The sequence below is a fragment of the Jatropha curcas genome, chromosome 5 (genome assembly GCF_041381405.1).
Source record: "Jatropha curcas cultivar XTBG-Jc1 chromosome 5, XTBG_Jcur_1.0, whole genome shotgun sequence".
In the NCBI taxonomy this organism is placed as follows: domain Eukaryota; kingdom Viridiplantae; phylum Streptophyta; class Magnoliopsida; order Malpighiales; family Euphorbiaceae; genus Jatropha; species Jatropha curcas.
The window spans coordinates 1,950,054-1,977,459 of NC_143155.1; the positions used below are offsets into that span (position 1 = coordinate 1,950,054).

At 32.1% G+C, this 27,406-nt stretch overlaps 2 protein-coding genes across 2 annotated transcripts; both read right to left on the bottom strand.

Moving 5' to 3' along the window:
• Window positions 1–13,244: 13,244 nt before the first annotated feature.
• LOC149496006 (metallothionein-like protein type 2) lies at window positions 13,245–14,765 on the bottom strand. Its single transcript, XM_089721463.1, has 3 exons — window positions 14,605–14,765; window positions 13,961–14,035; window positions 13,245–13,631 (listed from the first exon to the last, which is right to left on the bottom strand). The coding sequence occupies exons 1-3, from the start codon at window positions 14,667–14,669 to the stop codon at window positions 13,538–13,540; spliced, it is 234 nt and encodes a 77-aa protein (XP_089577589.1). The 5' UTR covers window positions 14,670–14,765; the 3' UTR covers window positions 13,245–13,537.
• A 4,026-nt stretch (window positions 14,766–18,791) lies between these two features.
• LOC149496007 (metallothionein-like protein type 2) lies at window positions 18,792–20,300 on the bottom strand. Its single transcript, XM_089721464.1, has 3 exons — window positions 20,141–20,300; window positions 19,494–19,568; window positions 18,792–19,173 (listed from the first exon to the last, which is right to left on the bottom strand). Exons 1-3 carry the CDS (start codon window positions 20,200–20,202, stop codon window positions 19,080–19,082), a joined length of 231 nt encoding a protein of 76 aa, XP_089577590.1. The 5' UTR covers window positions 20,203–20,300; the 3' UTR covers window positions 18,792–19,079.
• Between the last annotated feature and the right edge of the window lie 7,106 nt (window positions 20,301–27,406).

Consider the following 27,406-nt stretch of genomic DNA (forward strand, 5'->3'; position numbering starts at 1 on the left):
TCAGATATAATAAATTAATTAGAATTTAAATTCCATTTTCAATAGTTGAATTAATGTTTTTGATTTACCTCCTAAATAGTAATATAACATGAAAATATGATTAAGAATATAAAAAACTATTAATTATGAAAATCATTCGACAATCATATTGCATGATCAAATATAAAAAATATATATATATAAACATATTTTCTTGAATTAAAATGCATAAAAAATCTAACTAAAATGATATTCAAAAGTATAAAATGGAATCTATTTTTTTCCGATTAAAAGACATTAAACATAGAACTAAAAAGGATCTTCAAAAAAATAAATAGACTTATTTTTTCTGATTAAAGTGAATAAAAAATTAATTAAAATGGTATATTAGGAATTCCAAATTAAACTAAGGCTACTTTAGGAAATCTCATAATTCTCCTCTATTCACACATGCATGTAGAATATAAATTATAAATTTATTTTATTATCTATTAAGTTAAAGAGAGCAAAATAATGTATATAATAAATATATGAAATATGTAACATGTATTTAGCTCTAACATTTAATTTAAATCCTAAATTGAATAAAATTAAAAACGCATATAGTAAATAAAAGAATTTTTAATTTTAATGGATAACCTTATTATATAACATTAAAATAATTAAAAATAAAATATATTTATTAATATATAGTTAACATTAATTATCTATTAAGCATAATCTCTAAAATAAAGTTTAATTAGTACGTAGTTATCGTTAATTGTCTATTAAACTGTCACGACCCATTTCCGTGGGCCGGACCGGCACTAGGGCCCAGGTAAGCTTAAGGCCCCCGAGGCCCGTAGTAAGCCTGAAACACTAAAAATTTACTATCTCAATATAATATTAAACATTTAGTCCATATGATTATGAAAAATAAACCTCAAGATTTTATTAAATCTCGGCCCGAATTTATCGGCTACAACATTCCACAGTTCGGGCCTAATTAACAATGCATCACATTTACAATATGGATTCACATAATTATCTCGTCTATAATAATAAACGATTAAAAGTATACAAATCCTACAACTGCGGAGTCACTAACTGTTAGTATACATAGTAAAATAATTATGGATCTAGGAAAAATTGTTTATTGCCCTGCGCCGAAGAAACATAGCCTAAATCGGATTAAAGGAAAAACCTACTTCCTGAAAAATCAAACAAGACATGTGAGTTTTCTAAGGAGTAATAATTATTGCACAATACACACAGTCACACAAATGTGTACACATATTAATCTAGTCATCCGACTAGTTATATGCTCACGCAGCCAGTCACACAAATGGCATATCACCAGCACTCACAATCATAACATCTTCATATAATCACATCAAGTGGAAATTAGTCAGTGGCGCCACCTGAAACCCCAACGAGCCGTCCTCACACATGGCTCGCCCTCTCATACATGTGCACCAGGGAGCCGATCCCCCATACGGCCAACTGGTTTAATCCTCACTGACCAGTCCTCTCATTGTATTTCCATTCTCTCTTTTCTTTTCCATACCAACAGGAGGCAACCCGGTGGTCTCCATCCAATCTAGATCATCAAGTGCTCACAACAGGAGGCCACCCTGCGGGCTACAATCAAATCTAGATTATCAGGTGCGCAACAACAAGAAGCCATCCTGTGGTTTTCCACATAATCCATATCATCAGGTGCACACGGGGGCGCCGATCTCCCATTTTCTCGGCCGACGGTCAAATATCATATAATATTCGGATCCATATCACAAACCGTCCTCACAAACCCACGGTGGTCCACTTCATCCCAATTCCACACAAACAAAGCATAGCATTATCACAACACAATTAATCAAACATTGCAATCAAATGCAGACATATTAATCAATTAAACATCGTAATGCAATGCACAATTAAACATCCAAAATCAATGCAAATAAATAAATAAATAGTATTAACAATAATCAACAATAATAAAATAAATAACAATATTAACAATAATAATGAAAATAAATAAATAAATATGCAAATAATTAAATGAATAATAAAGATAGTAAATAATCAGAGCACTATATTTATTATATACCAAATTATAGAACTAATCTAAATAAACTTATTAATTATGTTGTTAAATAAAAATTTAGTCTAATTTTTATCAAAATTTCGGCAGCACCTCCCCTAAAAATTGAACTATCTACCTGCTCACATATCACAATATCATTATATCTTTATCAATCAATGCACACAGCCCATCCGTCGGGCAATCAATCAATTTAAAATCCCATCCTCCTTCCATAACAACAATATCAACACTCAACCAAAAATTTACAAACTAATTCTAATAATATCCATATAAGATCATTTATTAAGTCATTAATTAATTAAATTATTAGCTTTACGGTAACTAATTTGTTAAACAGCTAAAACATATTTTTAACCATCACTAATTATAACTACTACCTATTCAAATTCGATTTTTATATCAATATCGAAAATGGCTAGGCCTCCCAAATCTTAATTTATCAAATTTCGATTCTAACCGTTAACCAACTAAAATTCGCCTTACTTCTCTTATGCACAATCGGCTAGTTTTAAACTAATGGTTATCTAGTTAACTAATTAACTAATTCTAATTTATTCTTTCTCCTTAAATCACCTAATCATAATAATAATCATGTAATTTATTTGTCAATGTTCTAAACTAATTTACAATTACATTATTCTAAAGTCCTAAACCAGTTAACAAATCATGTTCGCTATCCAAATACGCACACTAATCAATCTAATTTATTTACAAAAGACTATAAATGTTCATATATTTTTAAGTTAATCCAATAAGTTAATTTCTTGTTATTCAATTTAGTCTATTTAATAACTCAATTAAATTCATTAATCAATTAATTCTACATATATAAAAATTGAGAATTGAGTCTTAGAACGTACCCATTGGGAATCGGGCGACGATTCCATGATCAGCGCGAAGAGAAGAGGATTCTGTCTCTCGGGGCCTCACCGGAGTGCCGCCGGCCGGTCACCGGACCGCCACCGCCGACCGCCGTGCACGGTGGTCGGAAAATCGAACTTGCCTGAAACTGAGCACTCTTTACACCATTAGACTCGTTTTTCTGCCAGAAGTCCGATTCCGGCGTCGGTTGAGCGAGATCAGTTCCTCTCGTTGGTTGAAACGGCTCGCCAGGGCATAGAGTCGCCACCAACGTTGCTGCCAATCCATGGAAGAGAGTCGCACTCGCCTGAATCGCAAGCCGGAGAAGGAGGGAGTGAGATCAAGCGTGGTCTGTGGCGAACTCGATGGCGCTGAGTTATGGCGCTGCTGTCGTGATCGAAGGAAGAGGGAGGAGGGGCTGTTGCGATCGCAGCTTCCAGCGACAGCCTTTCGCGTTAGAGTTGAACGGAGAGGCGCTGTGACAAGACCGGACTTGCAGCGGCGAGGAGACATCGGCGAGAAGCTCAGGTGGCTGGATCCGGAAGGGAAGGGGAGGAGTCGCGCGCCTGGAGAAGAAGAAGGGAAAGAAAAGAAGGAAAAAGAAAAATCTAGGACATTCCGGTTTGATTCGGATCGGTTCGGTCCGATTTAGTGATTTGGTCTCGTTTGTTTGGTTTGCAGGTTTTTTTTTTTTTTTTTATTTATTTTTTTTTCTCAAGCTGTTTGTGTGGTTTTCGAAAGGTCAATTTGGTTTTAAAGTCCAGTTCGATTTATTTTAATTATTTAGTTTGGTTCCATAATATTTTCTCCATTTACTCAATATTAATAATAAAAATATTAATAGTAACAATATTTGGTTTTAAGATAATTAATTCATACATATTCATAATAAGTTAAATTAAGGGGTTTCGTATTATTTCTCAAAAATTTTAATCATTCTCAAATCGACAATTCCGATGATGTATTTGGGCTTAGGCCCAACTCACAAACTTGGGCTCGAATTGAGATTGTTTGATATATATATAGCCCAAATAGTTGAAAGTCGATATTTTTGATTTATTAAAAATTCGAAAGTTTTCGAAAATAAAAATTCGGGGTGTTTCAATCTCCCCCCCTTAAGACAATTCGTCCTCGAATTGAAATCTAACAGGAGACGGTAAGAATGGATACATAGGGAATTCAAAGTCATAAGAAATTACTTCCATCACTAGGGAGATAGCTCAAGAGTGGATAATATGAACCGAGGAAAGAAAAATAGTCAGGTATTCTAATTGTAATTCTATCGCCAACCATCCTATTTAGTACCTCCTAGTTAAAACTTACAAGAACTTGAGTTCATTACCTAAATCTCCAATTACTATTTTCAGTCAGCTACTGAAATCTTTAGAAAATCTGTCTTTAAATAAAACTTTTACAATAAAACCGGATTTATCAAGAAGATGCATAATATATGTCATCTATTTTTCTTAAAATTATATAATTTCCTTTGAAGATTTAAATTTTCATTAAGCATTCCTTTATGAAAACCTAACATATAGTTTACAAATACAAAACGACTGAAATTTAATTTACTTATAATAATAAGATTTAACTCGTTTAATTTACATATATTATTACTAAAACTTTTCTTTAATCAAAAGTTCAGAAACCACTACTTTAATCCATAACTTTAAGAAAAAAATCGTCTTGTAACTTTCATTGTCTATTAGTATCACAGGGCGACTTGGGCTCACTCTCTTAGTTCTACCTATATGTGTCTTGTTTTCCCTATAATATTCTTATTATAGATGGGTGCAATTATTAGATAGCTCATGATCTAATGACCTCACTGTACCGCCAGTTATCATGCCTCTATAAAGATTTTTAATGCTTTTAACTTAACTATCAATTTCGCTTTAACTTAATCTGTCAAGTTGCCCTAAAACTTATCAATAAAATTGATTTTCGTAATAACACCTTTTGCTAATTTACATTCCAGCTCTCTTAACTCTTTCTTTCTAATAACCCTCCTTTCCACCTATGTTGCTTATCAGTCCACTATGAAGATGGTAGAGTACTCTTATTAATTATTTCGTCTGTTAATTATCGTTAATCGTGATCCATCTAATCACCAACATTTCAATCTAAAACTTATTACTCACTCTCAATATACGCTTTCATCTAATACACAGCAATACTAATGTCTTAAGTCCTAACCTAATGCTATCCTTTCCATTTATTTTGCAACCTAGCTTCTAAACTAGAATTGTCTCCTCAAACCTTTCCAATGTTTATGTTCTTACTTAGCCACTAACTGTCTACTTTACTTAATATCATCATCACCACTTGTCTTATTCTTCTTTTCAAATCTTTCTAATTTTACTATCCTCATAATCATTTCATTTTATGATCTAATCCAATTGGCCCCGTGATATAAATAGACAACTTTTAAAAATAATTTTCTATATGAATAATCAATTTCACATTATTTATCATAACACAATTTTGAATTCAAAATTAAAATGGGGTTTTAAATTTAAAATGTCAGGTAAATAAAATGAAAACAAAAATAAAAGGTTTATATTTTTTGAATAAACTCTAAAGAAATTCAGTAGCTGTGTTGAAAACTAGACACAAATTTCTAATTACCTCAAAGTTATTATTTATGTTCAGGAATCTACCATACCAATAAAAATCCTGCTTATTTTCTACACTATCCTACTCACTGACAGGAATAGAGTTCACATGAAAAGTGGTGTACTGGGTGATCAGGCCAATCCACCACCATCAGGTATTACTCTATTCCCTAGCCTAAGGGTTGATACCAACTCTAGCCCCTATAGGTATTGCGATGGATTTATCTTATTGTCTATTTTTCACTTCAAACCTCTAATTACTTCCTTCGTAATCATAGATCTACGCAATAAGTGTGGATTTTCCCACCTCATAGGGTCTAGTGCGTCCACCATCCCTAGGGAGGAAAGTCACAAAGTTTCCTTCCTTATGTTGGTTACGGCCGATCCCAACATAAAGAAATTTCCTATACTCCGCAGTTGTGTCCTAAAACCTTAACCTAAGCTCTGATACCAACTTTGTCACGACCCATTTCCGTGGGCCGGACCGGCACTAGGGCCCAGGTAAGCTTAAGGCCCCCGAGGCCCGTAGTAAGCCTGAAACACTAAAAATTTACTATCTCAATATAATATTAAACATTTAGTCCAAATGATTATGAAAAATAAACCTCAAGATTTTATTAAATCTCGGCCCGAATTTATCGGCTACAACATTCCACAGTTCGGGCCTAATTAACAATGCATCACATTTACAATATGGATTCACATAATTATCTCGTCTATAATAATAAACGATTAAAAGTATACAAATCCTACAACTGCGGAGTCACTAACTGTTAGTATACATAGTAAAATAATTATGGATCTAGGAAAAATTGTTTATTGCCCTGCGCCGAAGAAACATAGCCTAAATCGGATTAAAGGAAAAACCTACTTCCTGAAAAATCAAACAAGACATGTGAGTTTTCTAAGGAGTAATAATTATTGCACAATACACACAGTCACACAAATGTGTACACATATTAATCTAGTCATCCGACTAGTTATATGCTCACGCAGCCAGTCACACAAATGGCATATCACCAGCACTCACAATCATAACATCTTCATATAATCACATCAAGTGGAAATTAGTCAGTGGCGCCACCTGAAACCCCAACGAGCCGTCCTCACACATGGCTCGCCCTCTCATACATGTGCACCAGGGAGCCGATCCCCCATACGGCCAACTGGTTTAATCCTCACTGACCAGTCCTCTCATTGTATTTCCATTCTCTCTTTTCTTTTCCATACCAACAGGAGGCAACCCGGTGGTCTCCATCCAATCTAGATCATCAAGTGCTCACAACAGGAGGCCACCCTGCGGGCTACAATCAAATCTAGATTATCAGGTGCGCAACAACAAGAAGCCATCCTGTGGTTTTCCACATAATCCATATCATCAGGTGCACACGGGGGCGCCGATCTCCCATTTTCTCGGCCGACGGTCAAATATCATATAATATTCGGATCCATATCACAAACCGTCCTCACAAACCCACGGTGGTCCACTTCATCCCAATTCCACACAAACAAAGCATAGCATTATCACAACACAATTAATCAAACATTGCAATCAAATGCAGACATATTAATCAATTAAACATCGTAATGCAATGCACAATTAAACATCCAAAATCAATGCAAATAAATAAATAAATAGTATTAACAATAATCAACAATAATAAAATAAATAACAATATTAACAATAATAATGAAAATAAATAAATAAATATGCAAATAATTAAATGAATAATAAAGATAGTAAATAATCAGAGCACTATATTTATTATATACCAAATTATAGAACTAATCTAAATAAACTTATTAATTATGTTGTTAAATAAAAATTTAGTCTAATTTTTATCAAAATTTCGGCAGCACCTCCCCTAAAAATTGAACTATCTACCTGCTCACATATCACAATATCATTATATCTTTATCAATCAATGCACACAGCCCATCCGTCGGGCAATCAATCAATTTAAAATCCCATCCTCCTTCCATAACAACAATATCAACACTCAACCAAAAATTTACAAACTAATTCTAATAATATCCATATAAGATCATTTATTAAGTCATTAATTAATTAAATTATTAGCTTTACGGTAACTAATTTGTTAAACAGCTAAAACATATTTTTAACCATCACTAATTATAACTACTACCTATTCAAATTCGATTTTTATATCAATATCGAAAATGGCTAGGCCTCCCAAATCTTAATTTATCAAATTTCGATTCTAACCGTTAACCAACTAAAATTCGCCTTACTTCTCTTATGCACAATCGGCTAGTTTTAAACTAATGGTTATCTAGTTAACTAATTAACTAATTCTAATTTATTCTTTCTCCTTAAATCACCTAATCATAATAATAATCATGTAATTTATTTGTCAATGTTCTAAACTAATTTACAATTACATTATTCTAAAGTCCTAAACCAGTTAACAAATCATGTTCGCTATCCAAATACGCACACTAATCAATCTAATTTATTTACAAAAGACTATAAATGTTCATATATTTTTAAGTTAATCCAATAAGTTAATTTCTTGTTATTCAATTTAGTCTATTTAATAACTCAATTAAATTCATTAATCAATTAATTCTACATATATAAAAATTGAGAATTGAGTCTTAGAACGTACCCATTGGGAATCGGGCGACGATTCCATGATCAGCGCGAAGAGAAGAGGATTCTGTCTCTCGGGGCCTCACCGGAGTGCCGCCGGCCGGTCACCGGACCGCCACCGCCGACCGCCGTGCACGGTGGTCGGAAAATCGAACTTGCCTGAAACTGAGCACTCTTTACACCATTAGACTCGTTTTTCTGCCAGAAGTCCGATTCCGGCGTCGGTTGAGCGAGATCAGTTCCTCTCGTTGGTTGAAACGGCTCGCCAGGGCATAGAGTCGCCACCAACGTTGCTGCCAATCCATGGAAGAGAGTCGCACTCGCCTGAATCGCAAGCCGGAGAAGGAGGGAGTGAGATCAAGCGTGGTCTGTGGCGAACTCGATGGCGCTGAGTTATGGCGCTGCTGTCGTGATCGAAGGAAGAGGGAGGAGGGGCTGTTGCGATCGCAGCTTCCAGCGACAGCCTTTCGCGTTAGAGTTGAACGGAGAGGCGCTGTGACAAGACCGGACTTGCAGCGGCGAGGAGACATCGGCGAGAAGCTCAGGTGGCTGGATCCGGAAGGGAAGGGGAGGAGTCGCGCGCCTGGAGAAGAAGAAGGGAAAGAAAAGAAGGAAAAAGAAAAATCTAGGACATTCCGGTTTGATTCGGATCGGTTCGGTCCGATTTAGTGATTTGGTCTCGTTTGTTTGGTTTGCAGGTTTTTTTTTTTTTTTTTATTTATTTTTTTTCTCAAGCTGTTTGTGTGGTTTTTGAAAGGTCAATTTGGTTTTAAAGTCCAGTTCGATTTATTTTAATTATTTAGTTTGGTTCCATAATATTTTCTCCATTTACTCAATATTAATAATAAAAATATTAATAGTAACAATATTTGGTTTTAAGATAATTAATTCATACATATTCATAATAAGTTAAATTAAGGGGTTTCGTATTATTTCTCAAAAATTTTAATCATTCTCAAATCGACAATTCCGATGATGTATTTGGGCTTAGGCCCAACTCACAAACTTGGGCTCGAATTGAGATTGTTTGATATATATATAGCCCAAATAGTTGAAAGTCGATATTTTTGATTTATTAAAAATTCGAAAGTTTTCGAAAATAAAAATTCGGGGTGTTTCATAAACATAATATTTAAACTAAAATTTAATTGGTCATCAATAAAATTACTTTAGAAATATTTAAATTTTATTAAGGGTATTATCGAAAATCACATCATTTTTCCTTTTTCTCTGTTTTATATATAGCATAAATAGATTTATTTGAAATTAGTATTAAAGTTGTTAAAAAAAATATTGAGGCTAAATAGAATTTTTAAAAAAAAAAATTTTAAATACATTCAGACAAACTATCTCGTGTTAAAAAATACTATAGTTTGGTAGACAGAATTAATTTTGTAAATTAAGATAAAGTTGCAAAAGGGAATGTATGTGTGTGTATATAACAAAAGAGCTCTTTGAACGCTCAGCTGGTTATATTTATCTGACCTCTGGAATAAAAATTAAAAAAAATAAAATAAAAGATGGGGCTTCAACTCTATTATATGTCTCAACCAGTTTTTATGGACCGGACTAGCACTAAAGTTTATGTAAACTTAAAACCCCCAACGCCTGTAGTAAACCTAAATTACAAAATTTAACTATATTAATGTTTAATCAAACATTAAGCCCATATTGTCATGCACCACAAATCTCATGATTTTATAATTCTTTGGCTCAAATTTAACATCTTAAACAATTTATAGCTCAGGCCCAAATATAATACAATATATTCACAATATGAGCTAACAGATTCAAGGATTTCATAAATGTTTAATTAAACATCCTCATCAGTTTATTGATTTAATTCCTACAACTGTAAGGTTCAATATCAATCAGAGCAATTAGATTTTGTACACTCACAATTACACTAATTACTAGCATTAAAGAATTTCTTTTTAGCTCTGCATTGAAGGAAACAGAGCTTTAACGGGATATAGAAGAATCTACTTCCTGAAAGGTTAAACAAAAGAGATATGAGTTTATTAATGAATGGCGTCACCGAAACCCCCGATGAGCCGTCCCACCACATGACCTATTCCCTCATGACGTGTGCACCACGGAGCCGATCCACCATACCTGGCCTACCGGTTTAATCCTCACTTGACCAGCCGTCTCATTTCATTCCTTTCATTTCATTTCATTTCATTCATTCATTTTTTTATACTCTCTTTTCTTTTCCATACCAACAAGAGGCCACTTTGTGGTTTTCTATTTCATCCGTATCATATCATCAGGTGCACACGAGGGCGACGATCTCTCCATACCTGGCCGAGGGTCAAATTTCATATTTTCATCATTTTCAAGACCGTCCTCACAAATGCACAGTGGCCTACTTCATCCCAATTCCACACAAACAAGGCATAGCAATGTTACATCATAATTAATCAAGCATTGCAATTAAATGCAAGTATATCAAACATTTAAATATCATATGCAGGTGCGCAATTAGTTATTTATATTCAAATACAAATATTTATATTTATATAAGTAACAAATGATAATAATATAATAAGTGATGCTTGGAAAATAAATAAATAAATATAAAAATAATTAAATAATAAGGGATTGACCTACATAAACCTTACAACCTATTTACATCTAAATTTAGATTTTGTCGAAATTTCGGCGGGTTTCCCAAATAGATATATAATCATTATCTAGTATTTATCAATCGAATCCCCTTGGCTCTTACATCAGATACTAATCATTTCAAATGTCTAACTATTATGGCAAAAAATATATATATATATATATATATATATATATATATATATATATATATATATAGTCGCTCCCTAGCTCTCTAATTAAAATAGATCTTCCGATTTGGTCTCATATACACTCATATATCATTCTAATAACCTAATTTATCATTACCTTAATATAATATAACCTAATTCTCAAAATAATTGCTATCTTTCCATCAATTGTTTTCCTTTTACTAAATTTATTTTTGGTTTCCAATTAACTCGTCAATTATTTAATTTATTTGCCTTATTTGACTCTTAATCCTTAATAGTCATTGATTTAGACCAAAATAAATAGCTAATTTCTGCTTAAGGAACTGCACATATGAAAATTAAGATCGAAAATAATTCAATTATACTTCTACTCTCTTCTCTTTCAATTCAAACCAAATTACACTATCAAATCATCATTAATTGTACCATAGGTTAATACATTCTTTAACTAATTAACAACCAAATTACAAGTTAATAACGATGAACAAGTGCTTGTTATTGCTTCATGATTTACACTTAGGGATAATAAAGCTCAATATCATAGTCGTATAAAGTTCACTTCCCAAATTCTAATTCTCAAATTCTAATTCACAGCAATAATCAATTCTAGATAATCTACACTTATCAACTTCCATGATTCAATATAGTCACAATTCCTAATAATTGAATCTTAAGTTCAAATTCTCCTAAAAACCTCAAATTATTTCACAAACTTCAAAACCTAATATTTCAGAGTCCTTCAATTAACTATTTTATTCGAAATCCACTAAATTATCCATTAAATTTAAGTTTGGATTATATCAACAAATGAGGAAGTAGGTCTTAGAGCGTACCAATCGAAATTCAGGCGACGATTTCACAATTCCCGTGAAGAGAGGAAGATTCTGTCTCTTGGGGCCTCGCCGGACCGTCTCACCGCCGTGTACGGTGGACGGAAAATCGAAATCGCCTAGAATTCAACCGTGATCATACCGTTGGACTCAAAAAGTTGCAAGGAGTTCGAATCCATCATTTATTTATGGGTTTGGCAAGCCAACTAACCGGAATCATGCTTGGCAGCCACTGCACCTCTGCCCGGCTTCATCTGCGTGTGAAAGGGCTGGAAAACGACTGGCGGAGGCGAGGAAGTCGATTGCCACCCGTTCTCGAGGAGTGGTGGCCGGAAATGGGAAAGGAGGGGCGAAGAACGACGCTGACCTTGGCACTCGCAAAGAAGAAGAGAAGAAGAAGGGAAAAGAAAGAAAGTGGTTTTCTGGAATTTTCTAGGTCCAGTTAGATTCGAACCGGTTTGGCTCAATTCAATTATTTAGCCCGGTTTTGCTTGGTTTTCGAGTTTCTTACCTGATTTTCAAATAACTCAAATTGATTTATGACTCCGGTTTAGCAATAATAAAATATCTTATTGTATAATCTCATTGGTCGAATTTTAAATTTTAATTTTTAATTAAACTCTTACGAAATTAAATTTTCGGGTGGTTTCATTATATGAAATATTTTAACTATAAAAAACTTTTAATCAAAATAACTAAATAACATATTTAATTTTTTAATAATTAAAATTTATTTTTCTAATAGAGTTTTTAACTTCGATATTAAACAAATTTTCAATACTTGAATAGTGAAATATAATTTAATATAAAATATATTTAAATACATCTCATTACATCATTTATCACTTAGTAATTTTTTATAGCTTTCTTGTGAGGGTGAGTTTAGATACATGGATTCTTAAGTAAACAAAGACTTGTATTATTGTCTTAAAAGATCCTGTCAATATCCTGACAATGCCCCCCACCGCCCGTAAATAAATAAATAAATACCTGCAAAAGAGAATAATGTTTATATTCCATTATTTCTTAATTTTCAACACTAATTATTTAAATGAATCTAATTTTTATTTAATCTAGGGCGTTGACCACCATTTGTCGACCCTTTCCTCTGCCATTTTATGGTGGCTAACCCTTAATTCTTTGGGTGAGTAAACTTTAGAAAAAACCAAAAACCAAATAGAATTATTTCCGGTTTTTAATTTGATTTTTTGGTTTTCAATTTCAGTTTTGATTTTCATTCTCCATAATTTCGAATTAATCCCACACCAGACATTTATTTTTTCTGAATAGAATTGATCCGTTTGACCGAATCAGACAGTCGGTTTGCACGATTCCGCCATTGTTCAAAAGTTGATAGTCATGATTATTGATGAGCAAATAAATTAGCTGAACACTCTAAGCATAGGAACAAAAAGTCAATAATCCAAAAAATTAAGCAAATGGAGAGAGAGAGAGAGAGAGAGAGGAGAAAAACAAAAGTAGACAACAATGAAAGGAGATACATTCACCATTTAATAGCAATATCATAATTGAAGTTCCCCTTCCAAAATAACACAAAAGGCTCCTTAAAGACCAACAAAGCAAAAGTTCAAGACAATACATAAAACAAGAAACAACAGGAAATCAAATCCCACACGACAGGGTTTGAGAAGGTACCCATGGCTTCTTTTATTTACACCAAACATGGATTATTACACATAATTCAACTGATTAACCATAAAAGCCCAAGACTAATAACTACTTTGTTGGAGCCTTTCCCTTCTGGTTTCTCATTAGCAGTTGCATGGGTCACAGCTGCAGTTTGATCCACACTTGCAGCCATGACCACCCTCAGCTCCAATGCTCATCTCAGAACTCTCATTCAACCTGCAAAAGCTCAATTCATTTCCTCTTCTTTATGTTCAAATTTTATAAAAATAATCTATTTATTTGTTTTTCATGAAAATTTGAATCTAACAATGAAATTTGGATTAGCAGCACGGAAACGGAAATGAAGAAATGCGGGAAGAGGAAACAAAACGGGGATTTTAACAGAGAAATGAAGGAAAACTTTTCTGAAATGCGGAAATGCCCATGACTAGGAGTTTCTGTGCATCATAATTCAATTCAGTAGTATTAAAATTATGTTTGAAGTTGAACCATGAGATTTTGGAGTTTGCATAATTTAAACAAAAGGAATAATATTTAAGACATACTTCTTGGAGGGTGCAACTCCTGCAATGAGGGTCTCAGTTCTGGTGCTCTCTGCAATGTCAGGGTACATGCCATATCTGCAACAACAAGGAAATAACTAAATTTTAACATTGAGAAAAAGATTTTTTTTTTTTTTAAATTATGAGTTCTAAACTCATCAATTTGCAAATTGGTATCTCAATTCATGAATTATATGAAATTATAGATTGTTCTAAAAGAAAATTATTAAATAGGACTACAATCAAATCCGGTTTGTTCGGCTCAATATGGTTTTTTTAGTTATTTTTGGGCGCTTTTGGTATAGTTTATGCTTAACGAAAGCAGAATCGAATAGAAAACATTTCGATTTTTCTGTTAAAACCATAGCTAACTAAATATATTAGAAAGCAAATTGAACCGATTTGATTTGATTCAATGGGTTTTCCTAAATATATTAATAAAATAAATTATATTTTTTAATTTTTCTTTACTGAAAATATGGTATTTCATATATATCAACTTTATATAAAATAGTCAAAAGGTGTTCAAGGGAATCCAAGAAAAGAAAAAGGCAGGTAAAAAGAAAAACAAGATTAGAACAATAATCTTTCTAAAAGATTAGACAAGGAAATGATTAAAGAGAGATTATAAAGGACAAGAATTTTACCCCCCGCCGCAGCCGCTGCACATGCAGCCAGAACCGCAGCCACAGTTTCCTCCGCAGCAAGACATTTTCTTCTGTTTTAGTGTTTTGGGCTTTAGGATTTTGAAGAGGTTTTAGTTTGGGAATTTGATTGCTCAAAACACTTCAAGGATGGGTTTTTAGTTGCATTATTTCACTCTTATTTATAGAGCAGTTGTGGAAAAAGTTATTTCATATCCACCGTACACGTGGATATATCCAAGGTCACTTAACGTGTGATAGGGAATGAATGAGTGCCTTGTTTTGTCCGTCTCTCGCTATCCTACTCCAAGTAATACCTACAAATCTCTTTCTTTATCTTCTCCTCGTCATCGTAATTAATAATAATTGTACGCTGGTGTGGAAATTTTAAAATCACAATTTGATCATCTAAAATTCTCTAATTAATTGAGAATTTCCTAATTATTTTGCAATATAAAAGAAAATAAAAATTCTATTGGATTAATAATTAAGACATTTGAATACGCATAAATAGATTGTATTTATTAAAAAAACTTATCTACGCTAGATTCATGGCACTACTTGGGATTAAATCAATATAATTATTTTTTTGAAATGTATAGTCAGAAATACGTTTGTTTTAATAAAATTTTTTAATTCCATCAGTTTGGTCCACAAATGGGAACATAATCGGTCTAAAATTTTTCTCTTATGCTTATAGGCAAACTCTACTTATAAGATTAGGCTAAAGCAAAAACAGTATATATATACTTTTAGATTTAAAAATTTAAGCATTTTGTCTATTTTAGACTTAATTTCATTTCCGATTAATGAACTTGTACATTTATCATTTTATCGTACTTCAATTTGTTAGAGATTAGAGACAGCAAGTGAAATTAAATCTGTATTTTAATTTAGAAATATTAGTTTTTAGATGGGTGATTCTCAAAATTGGTTGCAAATGAGTAATTAAACTTATAATTAAAATTAGCTCAATAATAAAAATTGTATTTTACAAAGTACTCTTCAAACCCTTGATGATATCATATGATTAATATCAACTTAAAGAAAAAGTCATACTTACCCACTAGACAAAGTTGTCTACATCAAAGTGAAACAATCCTCCATTTGTTTAAGGATTTAAATCAATTTTCATGTGACAAATCAACAAAAACAAAAAAAAGATTTAGTAAAGGATACATCAAAACTATTATATTAGGGAGAGAAGATGTCCAGTCCATCAATTGTGGAAATATCCAAATGAAAATGATTTCTTAGCTCACATTAGAATCATTTAAAAATATTATTAATTAAAGATTGACTAAATATATGAATTCACTTTTAAATGTCTTAATTTTAGCTGACATTCTGAATTTCGTGAATAACTTACTGTGTATTTGATCCTTAAATTTCGATAACATTACACATATTTTTATAATAACAATAATAGCTTTTTGGATTTTTAACTTTTATGTCCCAAATATAGTTTCGATGGATTATTTTTGAAGCAATGATTTTCACATTTTCAACTATTTTGATAAGTATTTAATTGATTTGATCTATTGAGTTGAAGCGTTTAATAAAATAATTTTTGCAAATTAAAATAATTTTATGAATTAAAATATTTGATAGATAAAAATAAAAGATTAAAACTAATACAAAATTAAAATAACAAAATTAAATTTTTCAATGATTGACCTACATAAACCCTACAACCTATTTATATCTAAATTTAGATTTTGTCGAAATTTGTTCCCAAATAGACATATAATCACTATCAAGAATTTATCAATCAAATCCCTCTTCCATCGGATACTAATCATTTCAAATGTCTAACATTATGGCAATATATATATATATATATATATATATATCATTATAATGACCTAATTTATCATTACCTTAATATAATATAATCTAATTCTCAAAATAATTGCTATCTTTCCGTTAATTGGTTTCCTTTTACTAAATTTATTTTTGGTCTCTAATTAACTCGTCAATTATTTAATTTATTTACCTTATTTGACTCTTAATCCTTAATAGTCATTGATTTAGACCAAACTAAATGGCTAATTTCTCCTCAAGGAACCGCACATATGAAAATTAAGATCCAAAATAATTCAATTATACTTCTACTCCCTTTTCTTTCAATTCAAACCACATTACACTATCAAATCATCGTTAATTGTACCATAGGTTAATACATTCTTTAACTAACAACTAAGTTACAAGTTAATAACGATGAATAAGTGCTTGTTATTGCTTCATGATTTAAACTTAGGGATAATAAGGCCCAATATCATAGTCGTATAAAGTTTACTTCCCAAATTCTAATTCACAAATTCTAATTCACAACAATAATCAATTCTAGATAATCTACACTTATCAACTTCCATGATTCAATATAATCACAATTCCTAACAATTGAATCTTTAAGTTCAGATTCTCCTAAAAACCTTAAATTATTTCACAAACTTGTTAAATTTAAGTTTAGAATTTATATAAAAAAATGAGTAACTAGGTCTTAGAGCGTACCGATCAAAATTCGGACGAAGATTCCACAGTCCATGCGAAGAGAGAAAGATACATGAAGAGAGAAAGATTCTGTCTCTTTGGGCCTCGCCGGACCGCACGGTGGCCGGAAAATCGAAATCACCTAGAATTCAACCATGATCATACCGTTCGACTCGAAAAGTTGCAAGGAGTTCAAATCCATCATTTATTTATGGGTTTGGCAAGCCAAATGACCGGAATCATGCTTGGCAGCCACTGCACCTTCGCCTTCACTGGTGTTTTCGCAAAACGGAGCCAAACGGCGGACTTCGTGGAGGGGAAGCGTTCGCAAGTCAACGAAGGATCGTTTGCGCCCGCTCTCCATGCGCACAGTGGTCGGAAACGACGGGGCCACGCCTGAGATGGAAGAGCAGAGCTGTCGGAGGAGGCGGCTCCGATTTGCGTCGCTGGGGCTTCATCTGCGTGTGAGAGGGCTGGAAAGCGACTGGCGGAGGTGAGAAAGTCGATCGCCACCCGTTCTCGCGGAGTGGTGGCCGGAAATGGGAAAGGAGGGGCGAAGAACGGCGCTGAACACGGCGCTTGCGAAGAAGAAGAGAAGAAGAAGGGAGAAGAAGAAGGGAAAAGAAAGAAAGTGGTTTTCTGGAATTTTGTGCCATTCCGGTTCGATTCGAACCGGTTTGGCTCAATTCAATTATTTGGCCCGGTTTTGCTTGGTTTTCGAGTTTCTTACCTGATTTTCGAATAACTCAAATTGATTTATGAATCCGGTCTAGGAATAATAAATATTTTATTGTATAATTTCATTGGTCGAATTTTAAATTTTAGTTTTTAATTAAACTTCTACGAAATTAAATTTTTGCTTCGTTTCGACATATTTTAACTATAAAAAACTTTTAATCAAAATAACTAAATAACATATTTAATTTTTTAATAATTAAATTTATTTTTCTAATAGAGTTTTTAACTTCGATATTAAACAAATTTTCAACACTTGAATAGTGAAATATAATTTAATATAAAATATATTTAAATACATTTCATTACATCATTTATCACTTAGTAATTTTTTATAGCTTTCTTGTGAGAGTGAGTTTAGATATATGGATTCTTAAGTAAACAAAGACTTGTATTATTGTCTTAAAAGGTCCTGTCAATGCCCCCACAGTCCGTAAATAAATAAATAAATAAATAAAAACCTGCAAAAGATAATAATGTTTATATTCCATTATTTCTTAATTTTTTTAACACCAATTATTTAAATGAATCTAATTTTTATTTAATCTAGGGCGTTGACCACCATTTGTCAACCCTTACCTCTGCCATTTTATGGTGCCTAACCCTTAATTCTTTGGGTGAGTAAACTTTAGAAAAAACCAAAAACCAAATAGAATTATTTTCGCTTTTTAATTTGATTATTTGGTTTTCAATTTCAGTTTTGATTTTCATTTTCCATAATTTCGAATAAATCCCACACCAGACATTTATTTTTTCTGAATAGAATTAATCCTTTTGACCAAATCAGACAGTCCGTTTGCACGATTCCGCCATTGTTTAAAGTTGATGGTCATGATTATTGATGAGCAAATAAATTAGCTAAACACTCTAAGCATAGAAAAAAAAAAGTCAATAATCCAAAAAATTAAGCAAATGGAGAGAGAGAGAGAGAGAGAGAGAGAGAGAGAGAAGAAAAACAAAAGTACACACCAATGAAAGGAGATATATTAACCATTTAATAGCAATATCATAATTGAAGTTCCCCTTCCAAAATGACACAAAAGGCTCCTTAAAGACCAACAAAGCAAAAGTTCAAGACAATACATAACAAGAACAGGAAATCAAATCCCACATGACAGGGTTTGAGAAGGTACCCACGGCTTCTTTTATTTACAGCAAACATGGATTATTACACATAATTCAACTGATTAACCATAAAAGGCCAAGACTAATAACTGCTTTGTTGGAGCCTTTTCCCTTCTGGTTTCTCATTAGCAGTTGCATGGATCACAGCTGCAGTTTGATCCACACTTGCAGCCATGACCACCCTCAGCTCCAAAGCTCATCTCAGAACTCTCATTCAACCTGCAAAAGCTCAATTTCCTCTTCTTTATGTTCAAATTTTATAAAAATAATCTATTTATTTGTTTTTCATGAAAATTTGAACCTAACAATGAAATTTGGATTAGCAGCACGGAAACGGAAATGAAGAAATGCGGAACCAGGAAACAAAACGGGGATTTTAACAGAGAAATGAAGGAAAACTTTTTTGAAATGCGGAAATGCCCATGACTACGAGTTTCTGTGCATCATAATTCAGTAGTATTAAAATTATGTTTGAAGTTGAACCATGAGATTTTGGAGTTTGCATAATTTAAAAAAAAGGAATAATATTTAAGACATACTTCTTGGAGGGTGCAACTCCTGCAATGAGGGTCTCAGTTCTGGTGCTCTCTGCAATGTCAGGGTACATGCCACATCTGCAACAACAAGGAAATAACTAAATTTTAACATTGAGAAAAAGATTTTTTTTTTTTTTTCAAATTATGAGTTCTAAACCCATCAATTTGCAAATTGGTATCTCAATTCATGAATTATATGAAATTATAGATTGTTCTAAAAGAAAATTATTAAATAGGACTGCAATCAAATCCGGTTTGTTCGGCTAAATATGGTTTTTTTTAGTTATTTTTGGGCGCTTTTGATTTAGTTTATGCTTAACGAAAGCAGAATCGAATAGAAAACATTTCGATTTTTCTGTTAAAACCATAGCTAACTAAATATATTAGAAAGCAAATAAAACTGATTTGACTTGATTCAATGGGTTTTACTAAATATATTAATAAAAGAAATTATATTTTTTAATTTTTCTTTACTGAAAATATGGTATTTCAGATATATCAACTTTATATAAAATACTCAAAAGGTGTTTAAGGGAATCCAAGAAAAGAAAAAGGCAGGTAAAAAGAAAAACAAGATTAGAACAATAATCTTTCTACAAGATTAGACAAGGAAATGATTAAAGAGAGATCACAAAGGACAAGAATTTTACCCGTTGCCGCTGCCGCAGCTGCAGCCAGAGCCGCATCTGCAGGCAGAACCGCAGCTCGACATTTTCTTCTGTTTTAGGGTTTTGGGCTTTGAAGTTATAGTTTGGGAATTTGATTGCTCAAAACACTTCAAGGATTGGTTTTAAGCTGCGTTATTTCACTCCTATTTATAGAGCAGTTGTGGAAAAAGTTATTTCATATCCACCGTACACGTGGATGTATTTAAGGTCATTTAACGTGTGATAGGGAATGAATGGTGCATTGTTTTGTCCGTCTCTCTCTATCCAAGTAATACCTACAAATCTCTTTCTTTATCTTCTCCTCGTCATCGTCATTAATAATAATTGTACGCTAATGTGGAAATTTTAAAATCACAATTTGATCATCTAAAACTCTCTGAATAATTGAGAATTTCCTAATTATTTTGCAATATAAAAGAAAAGAAAAAATTCTATTGGATTAATAATTAAGATATATTTGAATACGTGTAAATAGATTGTTTTTATTGAAAAAATTTGTCTGCACTGGGTTTATGGTGCTACTTGGGATCAAATTAATATAATTTTTTTTAAATATATGGTCAGAAATACATTTGTTTCAATAAAATTTTTTAATTTCGTTGGTCTGATCCATAAATGGGAACAAAAATTCGGGTCTAAATAAATTTTTCTCTTATACTTATAGGCGAACTTTACTTATAAGATTAGGTTCAAGCAAAAAAGGTATATATATATATATACTTTTAGATTTAAAAATTTAAGCATTTTGTCTATTTTAGACTTAATTTAAGCATTTTCTCCTTGAATTAAATCAATTGTGTAAATGTTCACTTACTTGAATAGTAAAAGGTTTCTCTAATCTCCTAACTTAGCAAACAAAATAAATTACAAAATAATAATAATAATAATAATAATGATAATAATAATAAGAATAATAATAATATTTATTTTAGTAATTTTTTCAATTTATTGTGTAGTTGTTGCTATTATTATTATTATTATTATTATTATTATTATTATTATTATTATTATTATTATTGTAGTAATTTTTTCAATTTATTGTGTAGTTGTTGCTATTATTATTATTATTATTATTATTATTATATAATTGATTGTAGAAAGATCAAAAATAAAAAAATTATTTTTCTAAAAAAATATGTAATAAGTTATGGAAATAATGAATTTCAATTAATATTAGTACTATTTATCTCTTCCCTTTTTTTGCTCTTTTACCTCTATCTTAACTTTTTCCTGCGCAAATACATTTATTTTATATTATAATAATATCAAATATAATAAGAAGCATAAATTTTTTTGTCATATTATATAATTCATTATTTCTTTTCAAAAAAGTTAAAAAAAATTTCTTTTCAAAAAAGTTCAAAAAAATTAAACCGCTCCATAGTCTGTCTTTAAGGAATTCAAAAATCGGTCGTTTATTATGACCAATTAAGGAAGGTAACCGTAAATACCTACCTTCCCCCAAAGGATTAAAAACACCCATAATATTGAATTTATTTTTTTCCAATATAGTTAAAAGCAGTGTTATACTGATCCGCCAAATAACTAGATGGATGGGTCAATAATTTAATCAGTAGGTTATGTTGTCAATTGTTTATGTTTGCTATGGTCAATTTTCTCTTGAGATTTTGATGATTATACAAAATAAATAAATTTAATATTCTTGTATGTGTTTATATTATTTTATGCAAAAATTGTTATTGAAAATTATTGAATAAATGAAGTTCCTACATCCCAAGATTTTTATTTGAAGACCATGAAGATTAATGAAAATATTTTCTATTAGTTAGTATTATAATAAGTCTTAGGAAATTATTGGAGGATAGAGAGTAAATAATTTTATAAGCACAAATCTATTTTATCTCTCTCAAAATTGTTTTGAAATATTTTTGAATAAATTTATTAAGAGAATATAGCCAAAATCTTTACTCTTCACGTTTTTCCATCTAAAATATCTTTGGAGTAAATATTCTTGGTAGCTATTAAATGAAATTCTGCAAAAAGTATTTTCTGATCTAAAAAGAAGTTTCTGATTTAATACAGCTATCTGTTTCTGATACAGCTGGCTGTTTCTGATATAAATGTTACACTGTTTTCTAAACTGAACCTTTCATCTCCAAACCTTGCATGTATAAATACTAAATGTGGTCAAACAGCCCTTTTAATTGCAACCCATGCATTGTCTCGTTAGTTTAAAAAACATTAGAAACTTCATTGCTCATTAAAGCAACAATCTCAACGTTAACTTCAATAGAGAATATCATCTTTTCATATAAAATTCGTTTCCTCTTGTAAAAAGAATAGGGTTTTGGCAAAAGAGTATGAGTCTATTGTTTAAAGTTTAAATCTCTCAAAGCTCTCTCTTCAATCCCCCTATTTCTTTTCGTCTCTTTGCTTCAAGAAAAATTTTTAAGAGAAAAGACAATTTATTAACAACATTTTTTGAAGAACAATTCTGATCTTTAAATCTGTTTTCTAAATTCGTTTTATGTTCTTCTTGTGCTTTTATTTGCATTTCTCTCTGTCTATATAGATTCTGTAATCTGTTGTAGATAGGCTTTTTATTTTCAAAACTTTTGTGTAATAGCTTAGGTGAAAAGCTATGGTATAATAGGTTATTAAGCGACCTTCTCCTTGTGTGAGATTCTAATGTCTTGATTTGAGTTTCTGTTCTCAGCAAAAACAGAAAGGGTTGAGGTTGACTAGAACCTTTGAAAAATCTAGTGGGATAAAGGTTAGATCTAGGTGTTTATCTATTTCCTTGCATTGTTGGTTTGTCTCTTACCCTTGAAAAGAGATAACATAGTAGAGGATCTCAAGATGCGTCTTGGGGAGTGGATGTAGGAGAAACATTATTACTCTTACTGGAAAAACAAAATGGAAAATTTCATAAAATCAGTTGATATAAATTGTTGGAGATACATTATTACTGGTCCTCGTATTCCTATGAAAACTGTAGACAATGTAAGAGTTGAAAAGACAGAAGAAGAATATAATGATGCTGATTGGAATGACATATCTATAAATGCAAAAGCCATTAATATTCTTCACTGTGGATTAGATCCAACAGAATATAACAAAGTTTCTGGATGTAAGTCTGCAACGGAAGTCTGGGAAAAACTTAGAGTTACCTATGAGGGTACTGACCGAGTGAAGGAATCCAGAATCAATATCCTTTGGAGAGAATATGAAATGTTTAGTATGAAAGAGGGAGAGACTATAGCTGAACTAAATTCTAGATTCATAAATATAGTTAACCCTTTGAGAACTCTTGGAAAGGAAATTTTAGAAGATGAGCTTGTTAAGAAAATCCTTAGAATTCTACTTAAAAAATGGGATTCTATAGGAACTGTAATGAACTATAAAGAAACTCCAGTAACATATGATTATTTGATAGGAGCTCTTGTTTCAGAAGAGATGAAATCTTCTTTGTCTGTAGAAGATAAGAAAAAGAAAGGACTGGCTTTGAAAGTAGTTTCTAGTGAAGAAAGTTCTTCTGATCTTGATAGTGATGATTTAGCACTTGTTGCTAAGAGATTCAAGAAGTTCTATAAAAAAGGTGGAAGGCCACAGAAAAAGTTTATCAAAAAAAACTTTTCACCTAAAAATAACAACTTGCCTAAGAAAGAACCTTCTTAAGTGGTTTGTTATAAGTGTAACAAGCCCGGCCATATCAAGCCTAACTGTCCTAAGCTGAAAAAGAAATCAAAGAAAGAAAAGCTAAAGCAAGCATTTGTAGCTGCTTGGAGTGACTCAGACGATTCTAATTCTGAAAGTCAAAATGACCAGGAGGAAACTGCGAATATCTGTCTAATGGCCACTATCGATTCTGACTCCAAGGAAATCAGCACTCCGACATCAACACAGAAAGCTGAAAGTAGTGAAGCAGATGCAACAAGCCAAAAACGTGATGAAAGCAATGTAAGTATCTCTGAACTTGAATCAGAAAGTGATCTTCTAGATACTTATAATAACCTTTACACTGAATTTGAAAAACTTGTTAGAAAGCACAAAGTTCTAAAGAAAGACTTTAGAAATTGAAAACTGAATGTAATCATTTGAAAGATGCTTTTTATCAAGAAGTTACATGCAAAGATCTTATCGTAGAGATCAAAGATCTTAAAGATTGTAATGAAAAATTTTCTGAAAATCTGAAACACTTTGAAGAAAAATGTAAAAATCTAATTTCTGAAAATGAATCATTGAAAACTGAGATTAGAATTATAAAGTCAATTTTAGAATCGTTTTCTAAAGAAAAGACAAGTTGTAGCTATGATAGCATTTCAAGACAAAGTCATGTTTCTAATAAGAAAAATGCTATTTCTAATGTTGCGACTTTAGAACATCAGAAGCAATTTGAAAAATCTGTTAGTCTCAATAGAAAGAAAAATCATAGTAAGTTGAATACACCTGTTACCACTAACCCTCCAGGACCCAATACGAGTTGGGTACTTAAATCTGCGTGATTTTTTCAAGTGTGCCTAAGGAGTGAGCTGAAAACAGAAATGTGGTACATGGACAGCGCTTGCTCTAGGCATATGACTGGTGATAGAAAGAAATTCACCAGATTAGAAAAGAAAAAGGGAGGTACAATGAGCTTTGGAAATAAAGCTAAAGGTAAAATCGTTGGTATTGGTGTGGTAGGTTCTAATCCTTCAATAGAAGATGTATGCTTAGTAGAAGGATTACATTATAACCTGTTAAGTGTAAGTCATATTTGTGATAAAAATAGAAGAGTGATCTGTGAACCCTCTTATTGTGAAGTTCAGAACATGCATGATAACAAAACTTTATTTGTTGGAAAAAGGTTTGGGAACATATATCTAGTAGACCTTTCTGATATGCATAACCTAGACATATGCTTAGTTTCCGTTGACAATTCTAGTTGGTTATGGCATAGAAGACTTGGACATGCAAACATGCACCTTATTTCTAAACTGTCTAAGAAAGACTTGGTTCGTGGTTTGCCAAAGCTAAAGTTCGAAAAAGATCACATTTGTGATGCTTGTCAATTGGGCAAACAAATTAGAACATCTTTCAAATCTAAGGGCATGGTTTCTACTTCTAGACCTTTAGAATTGCTACACCTTGATTTATTTGGACCTGTTACTCCTTCTAGTCTTGGAGGTAAATCTTATGCATTTATTATTATTGATGATTACTCTAGATTCACTTGGACACTCTTCCTTAGAAATAAGGATAAGTCATATGACATGTTTGTTCATCTTTGCAAGGAAATACAGAATGAGAAAGGATACAGCATCTCTACGATTAGAAGTGACCATGGAAGAGAATTTGAAAATCAGAAATTCGATGTTTTTTGCAAAGAATCAGGAATCTTCCATAACTTCTCAGCACCTAGAACACCCGAGCAGAATGGAGTTATAGAACGCAAGAATAGAACACCCCAGGAAATGGCCAGAACCATGCCGAGTGATTCTAAGTTACCAAAGTATTTCTAGGTAGAAGCATTTAACACTGCCTGTTATATTCTAAACAGGGCATTGGTAAGATCTAAACTGAAAAACACTCGATATAAGCTATACGAAGGTAGAAAACCAAACATTGGTTATTTTCACATCTTTGGGTGTAAATGTTTTATTCTAGATAATAAGAAAAATCACCTTGCTAAATTTAATGCTAAATCTTATGAATGAATTTTTCTAGGATATTCAAGTAATAGTAAAGCATATAGGGTGTTTAATAAGAAAACTCTAGTTGTAGAAGAATCTATCCATGTTGTGTTTGATGAATCTGATTCTACTTCTAGAATATTAGAAAATGATGATGCTGTAGACTTTAATCAAGAAAAGCAGAATGAACAATCAAAACAACTAGAACAGCCAGAAAGTGAGCAGAATGCTGAAAATCAGGCTGAACCAGAAACTAAACATGAAGATCAGAACGCAACAGAAAGTCAAATGCCAGAAACAGAAAATGAGAATTCTGAATTACCAAAAGAGTGGCGATTCCATAAATATCATCCTCAAGTGAATATCATTGACAACCCTTCAGAAAGGATGATGACTAGAGCTCAACTTAGAAGATATTTTAGTAATGTCGCTTTCGTTTCTCAATTAGAACCTAAAAATTTAGAAGATGCTCAAAATGATGAAAGTTGGATTCTTGCCATACAAGAAGAACTAAATCAGTTTGAAATAAACCAAGTTTGGAAACTTGTTTCTAGACCTAAAAATCATTCTGTTATTGGTACAAAATGGGTGTTTAGAAATAAGCTTGATGAACAAGGTAATGTTGTGAGAAACAAAGCAAGGTTAGTGGCTCAAGGTTACAACCAAGAAGAGGGCATCGATTTTGATGAGACTTTTGCTTCGATTGCTAGACTTGAGGCTATTAGAATGCTTTATGCATTTGCATGTTTTAAAAACTTCATTTTGTATCAAATGGATGTAAAAAGTGCTTTTCTAAATGGTGTTCTAAATGAAGAAGTGTATGTAGAACAACCACCTGGTTTTGAAGCTTATAATAAACCAAACCATGTTTATAAACTTACTAAAGCACTTTATGGTTTAAAACAAGCTCCTAGAGCTTGGTATGAAAGATTAAGTAAGTTCTTGTTAGAAAATGGTTTTTCTAGAGGAAAGGTTGATACTACACTATTTATTAAGAATAAAGCACCTAATATTCTAGTTGTGCAAATCTATGTTGATGACATAATCTTTGGTTCTACTAATGACCTTCTTTGTAAGGAATTTTCTAAGATTATGCAGGGTGAGTTTGAAATGAGTATGATGGGAGAATTAAACTTCTTCCTTGGACTTCAAATCAAACAATGTGACAATGGAATCTTCATAAACCAAGGCAAGTACACTCGAGAATTGTTAAAAAGGTTCAAAATGGAGAATGCCAAGGTATGTAGTACACCAATGAGTCCATCCTCAAAATTAGAAAAAGATGAAAATGGAAAGGATGTGGATATTAAGATGTTTAGAAGTATGATTGGTTCTTTACTATATCTAACTGCAAATAGACCTGACATTCACTTTAGTGTTTGTTTATGTGCTAGATTTCAATCATGTCCTAAAGAATCTCATTTAATTGCTGTAAAAAGAATTCTAGGATATCTTTGTGGAACTTCTAATTTAGGTCTGTGGTATTCTAAAGATGATACATTTGATCTTGTTGGGTATAGTGATTCTGATTTTGTAGGAAGCAGAATAGATAGAAAAAGCACGTCTGGAACTTGCCAATTTCTAGGTAGCGCCCTTGTATCATGGTTCAGCAAGA

Bases quoted from the DNA above. Each gene is read 5' to 3' on its own strand.
- LOC149496007 (XM_089721464.1), bottom strand. From the start codon at position 20,202: ATGTCGAGCTGCGGTTCTGCCTGCAGATGCGGCTCTGGCTGCAGCTGC. The intron at 19,569-20,140 runs GTAAAATTCTTG...TTGTTGTTGCAG, and splicing joins AGCTGCGGCAGCGGCAACGG to ATGTGGCATGTACCCTGACA. The intron at 19,174-19,493 runs GTATGTCTTAAA...GAGCTTTTGCAG, and splicing joins GGAGTTGCACCCTCCAAGAA to GTTGAATGAGAGTTCTGAGA.
- LOC149496006 (XM_089721463.1), bottom strand. From the start codon at position 14,669: ATGTCTTGCTGCGGAGGAAACTGTGGCTGCGGTTCTGGCTGCATGTGC. The intron at 14,036-14,604 runs GTAAAATTCTTG...TTGTTGTTGCAG, and splicing joins TGCAGCGGCTGCGGCGGGGG to ATATGGCATGTACCCTGACA. The intron at 13,632-13,960 runs GTATGTCTTAAA...GAGCTTTTGCAG, and splicing joins GGAGTTGCACCCTCCAAGAA to GTTGAATGAGAGTTCTGAGA.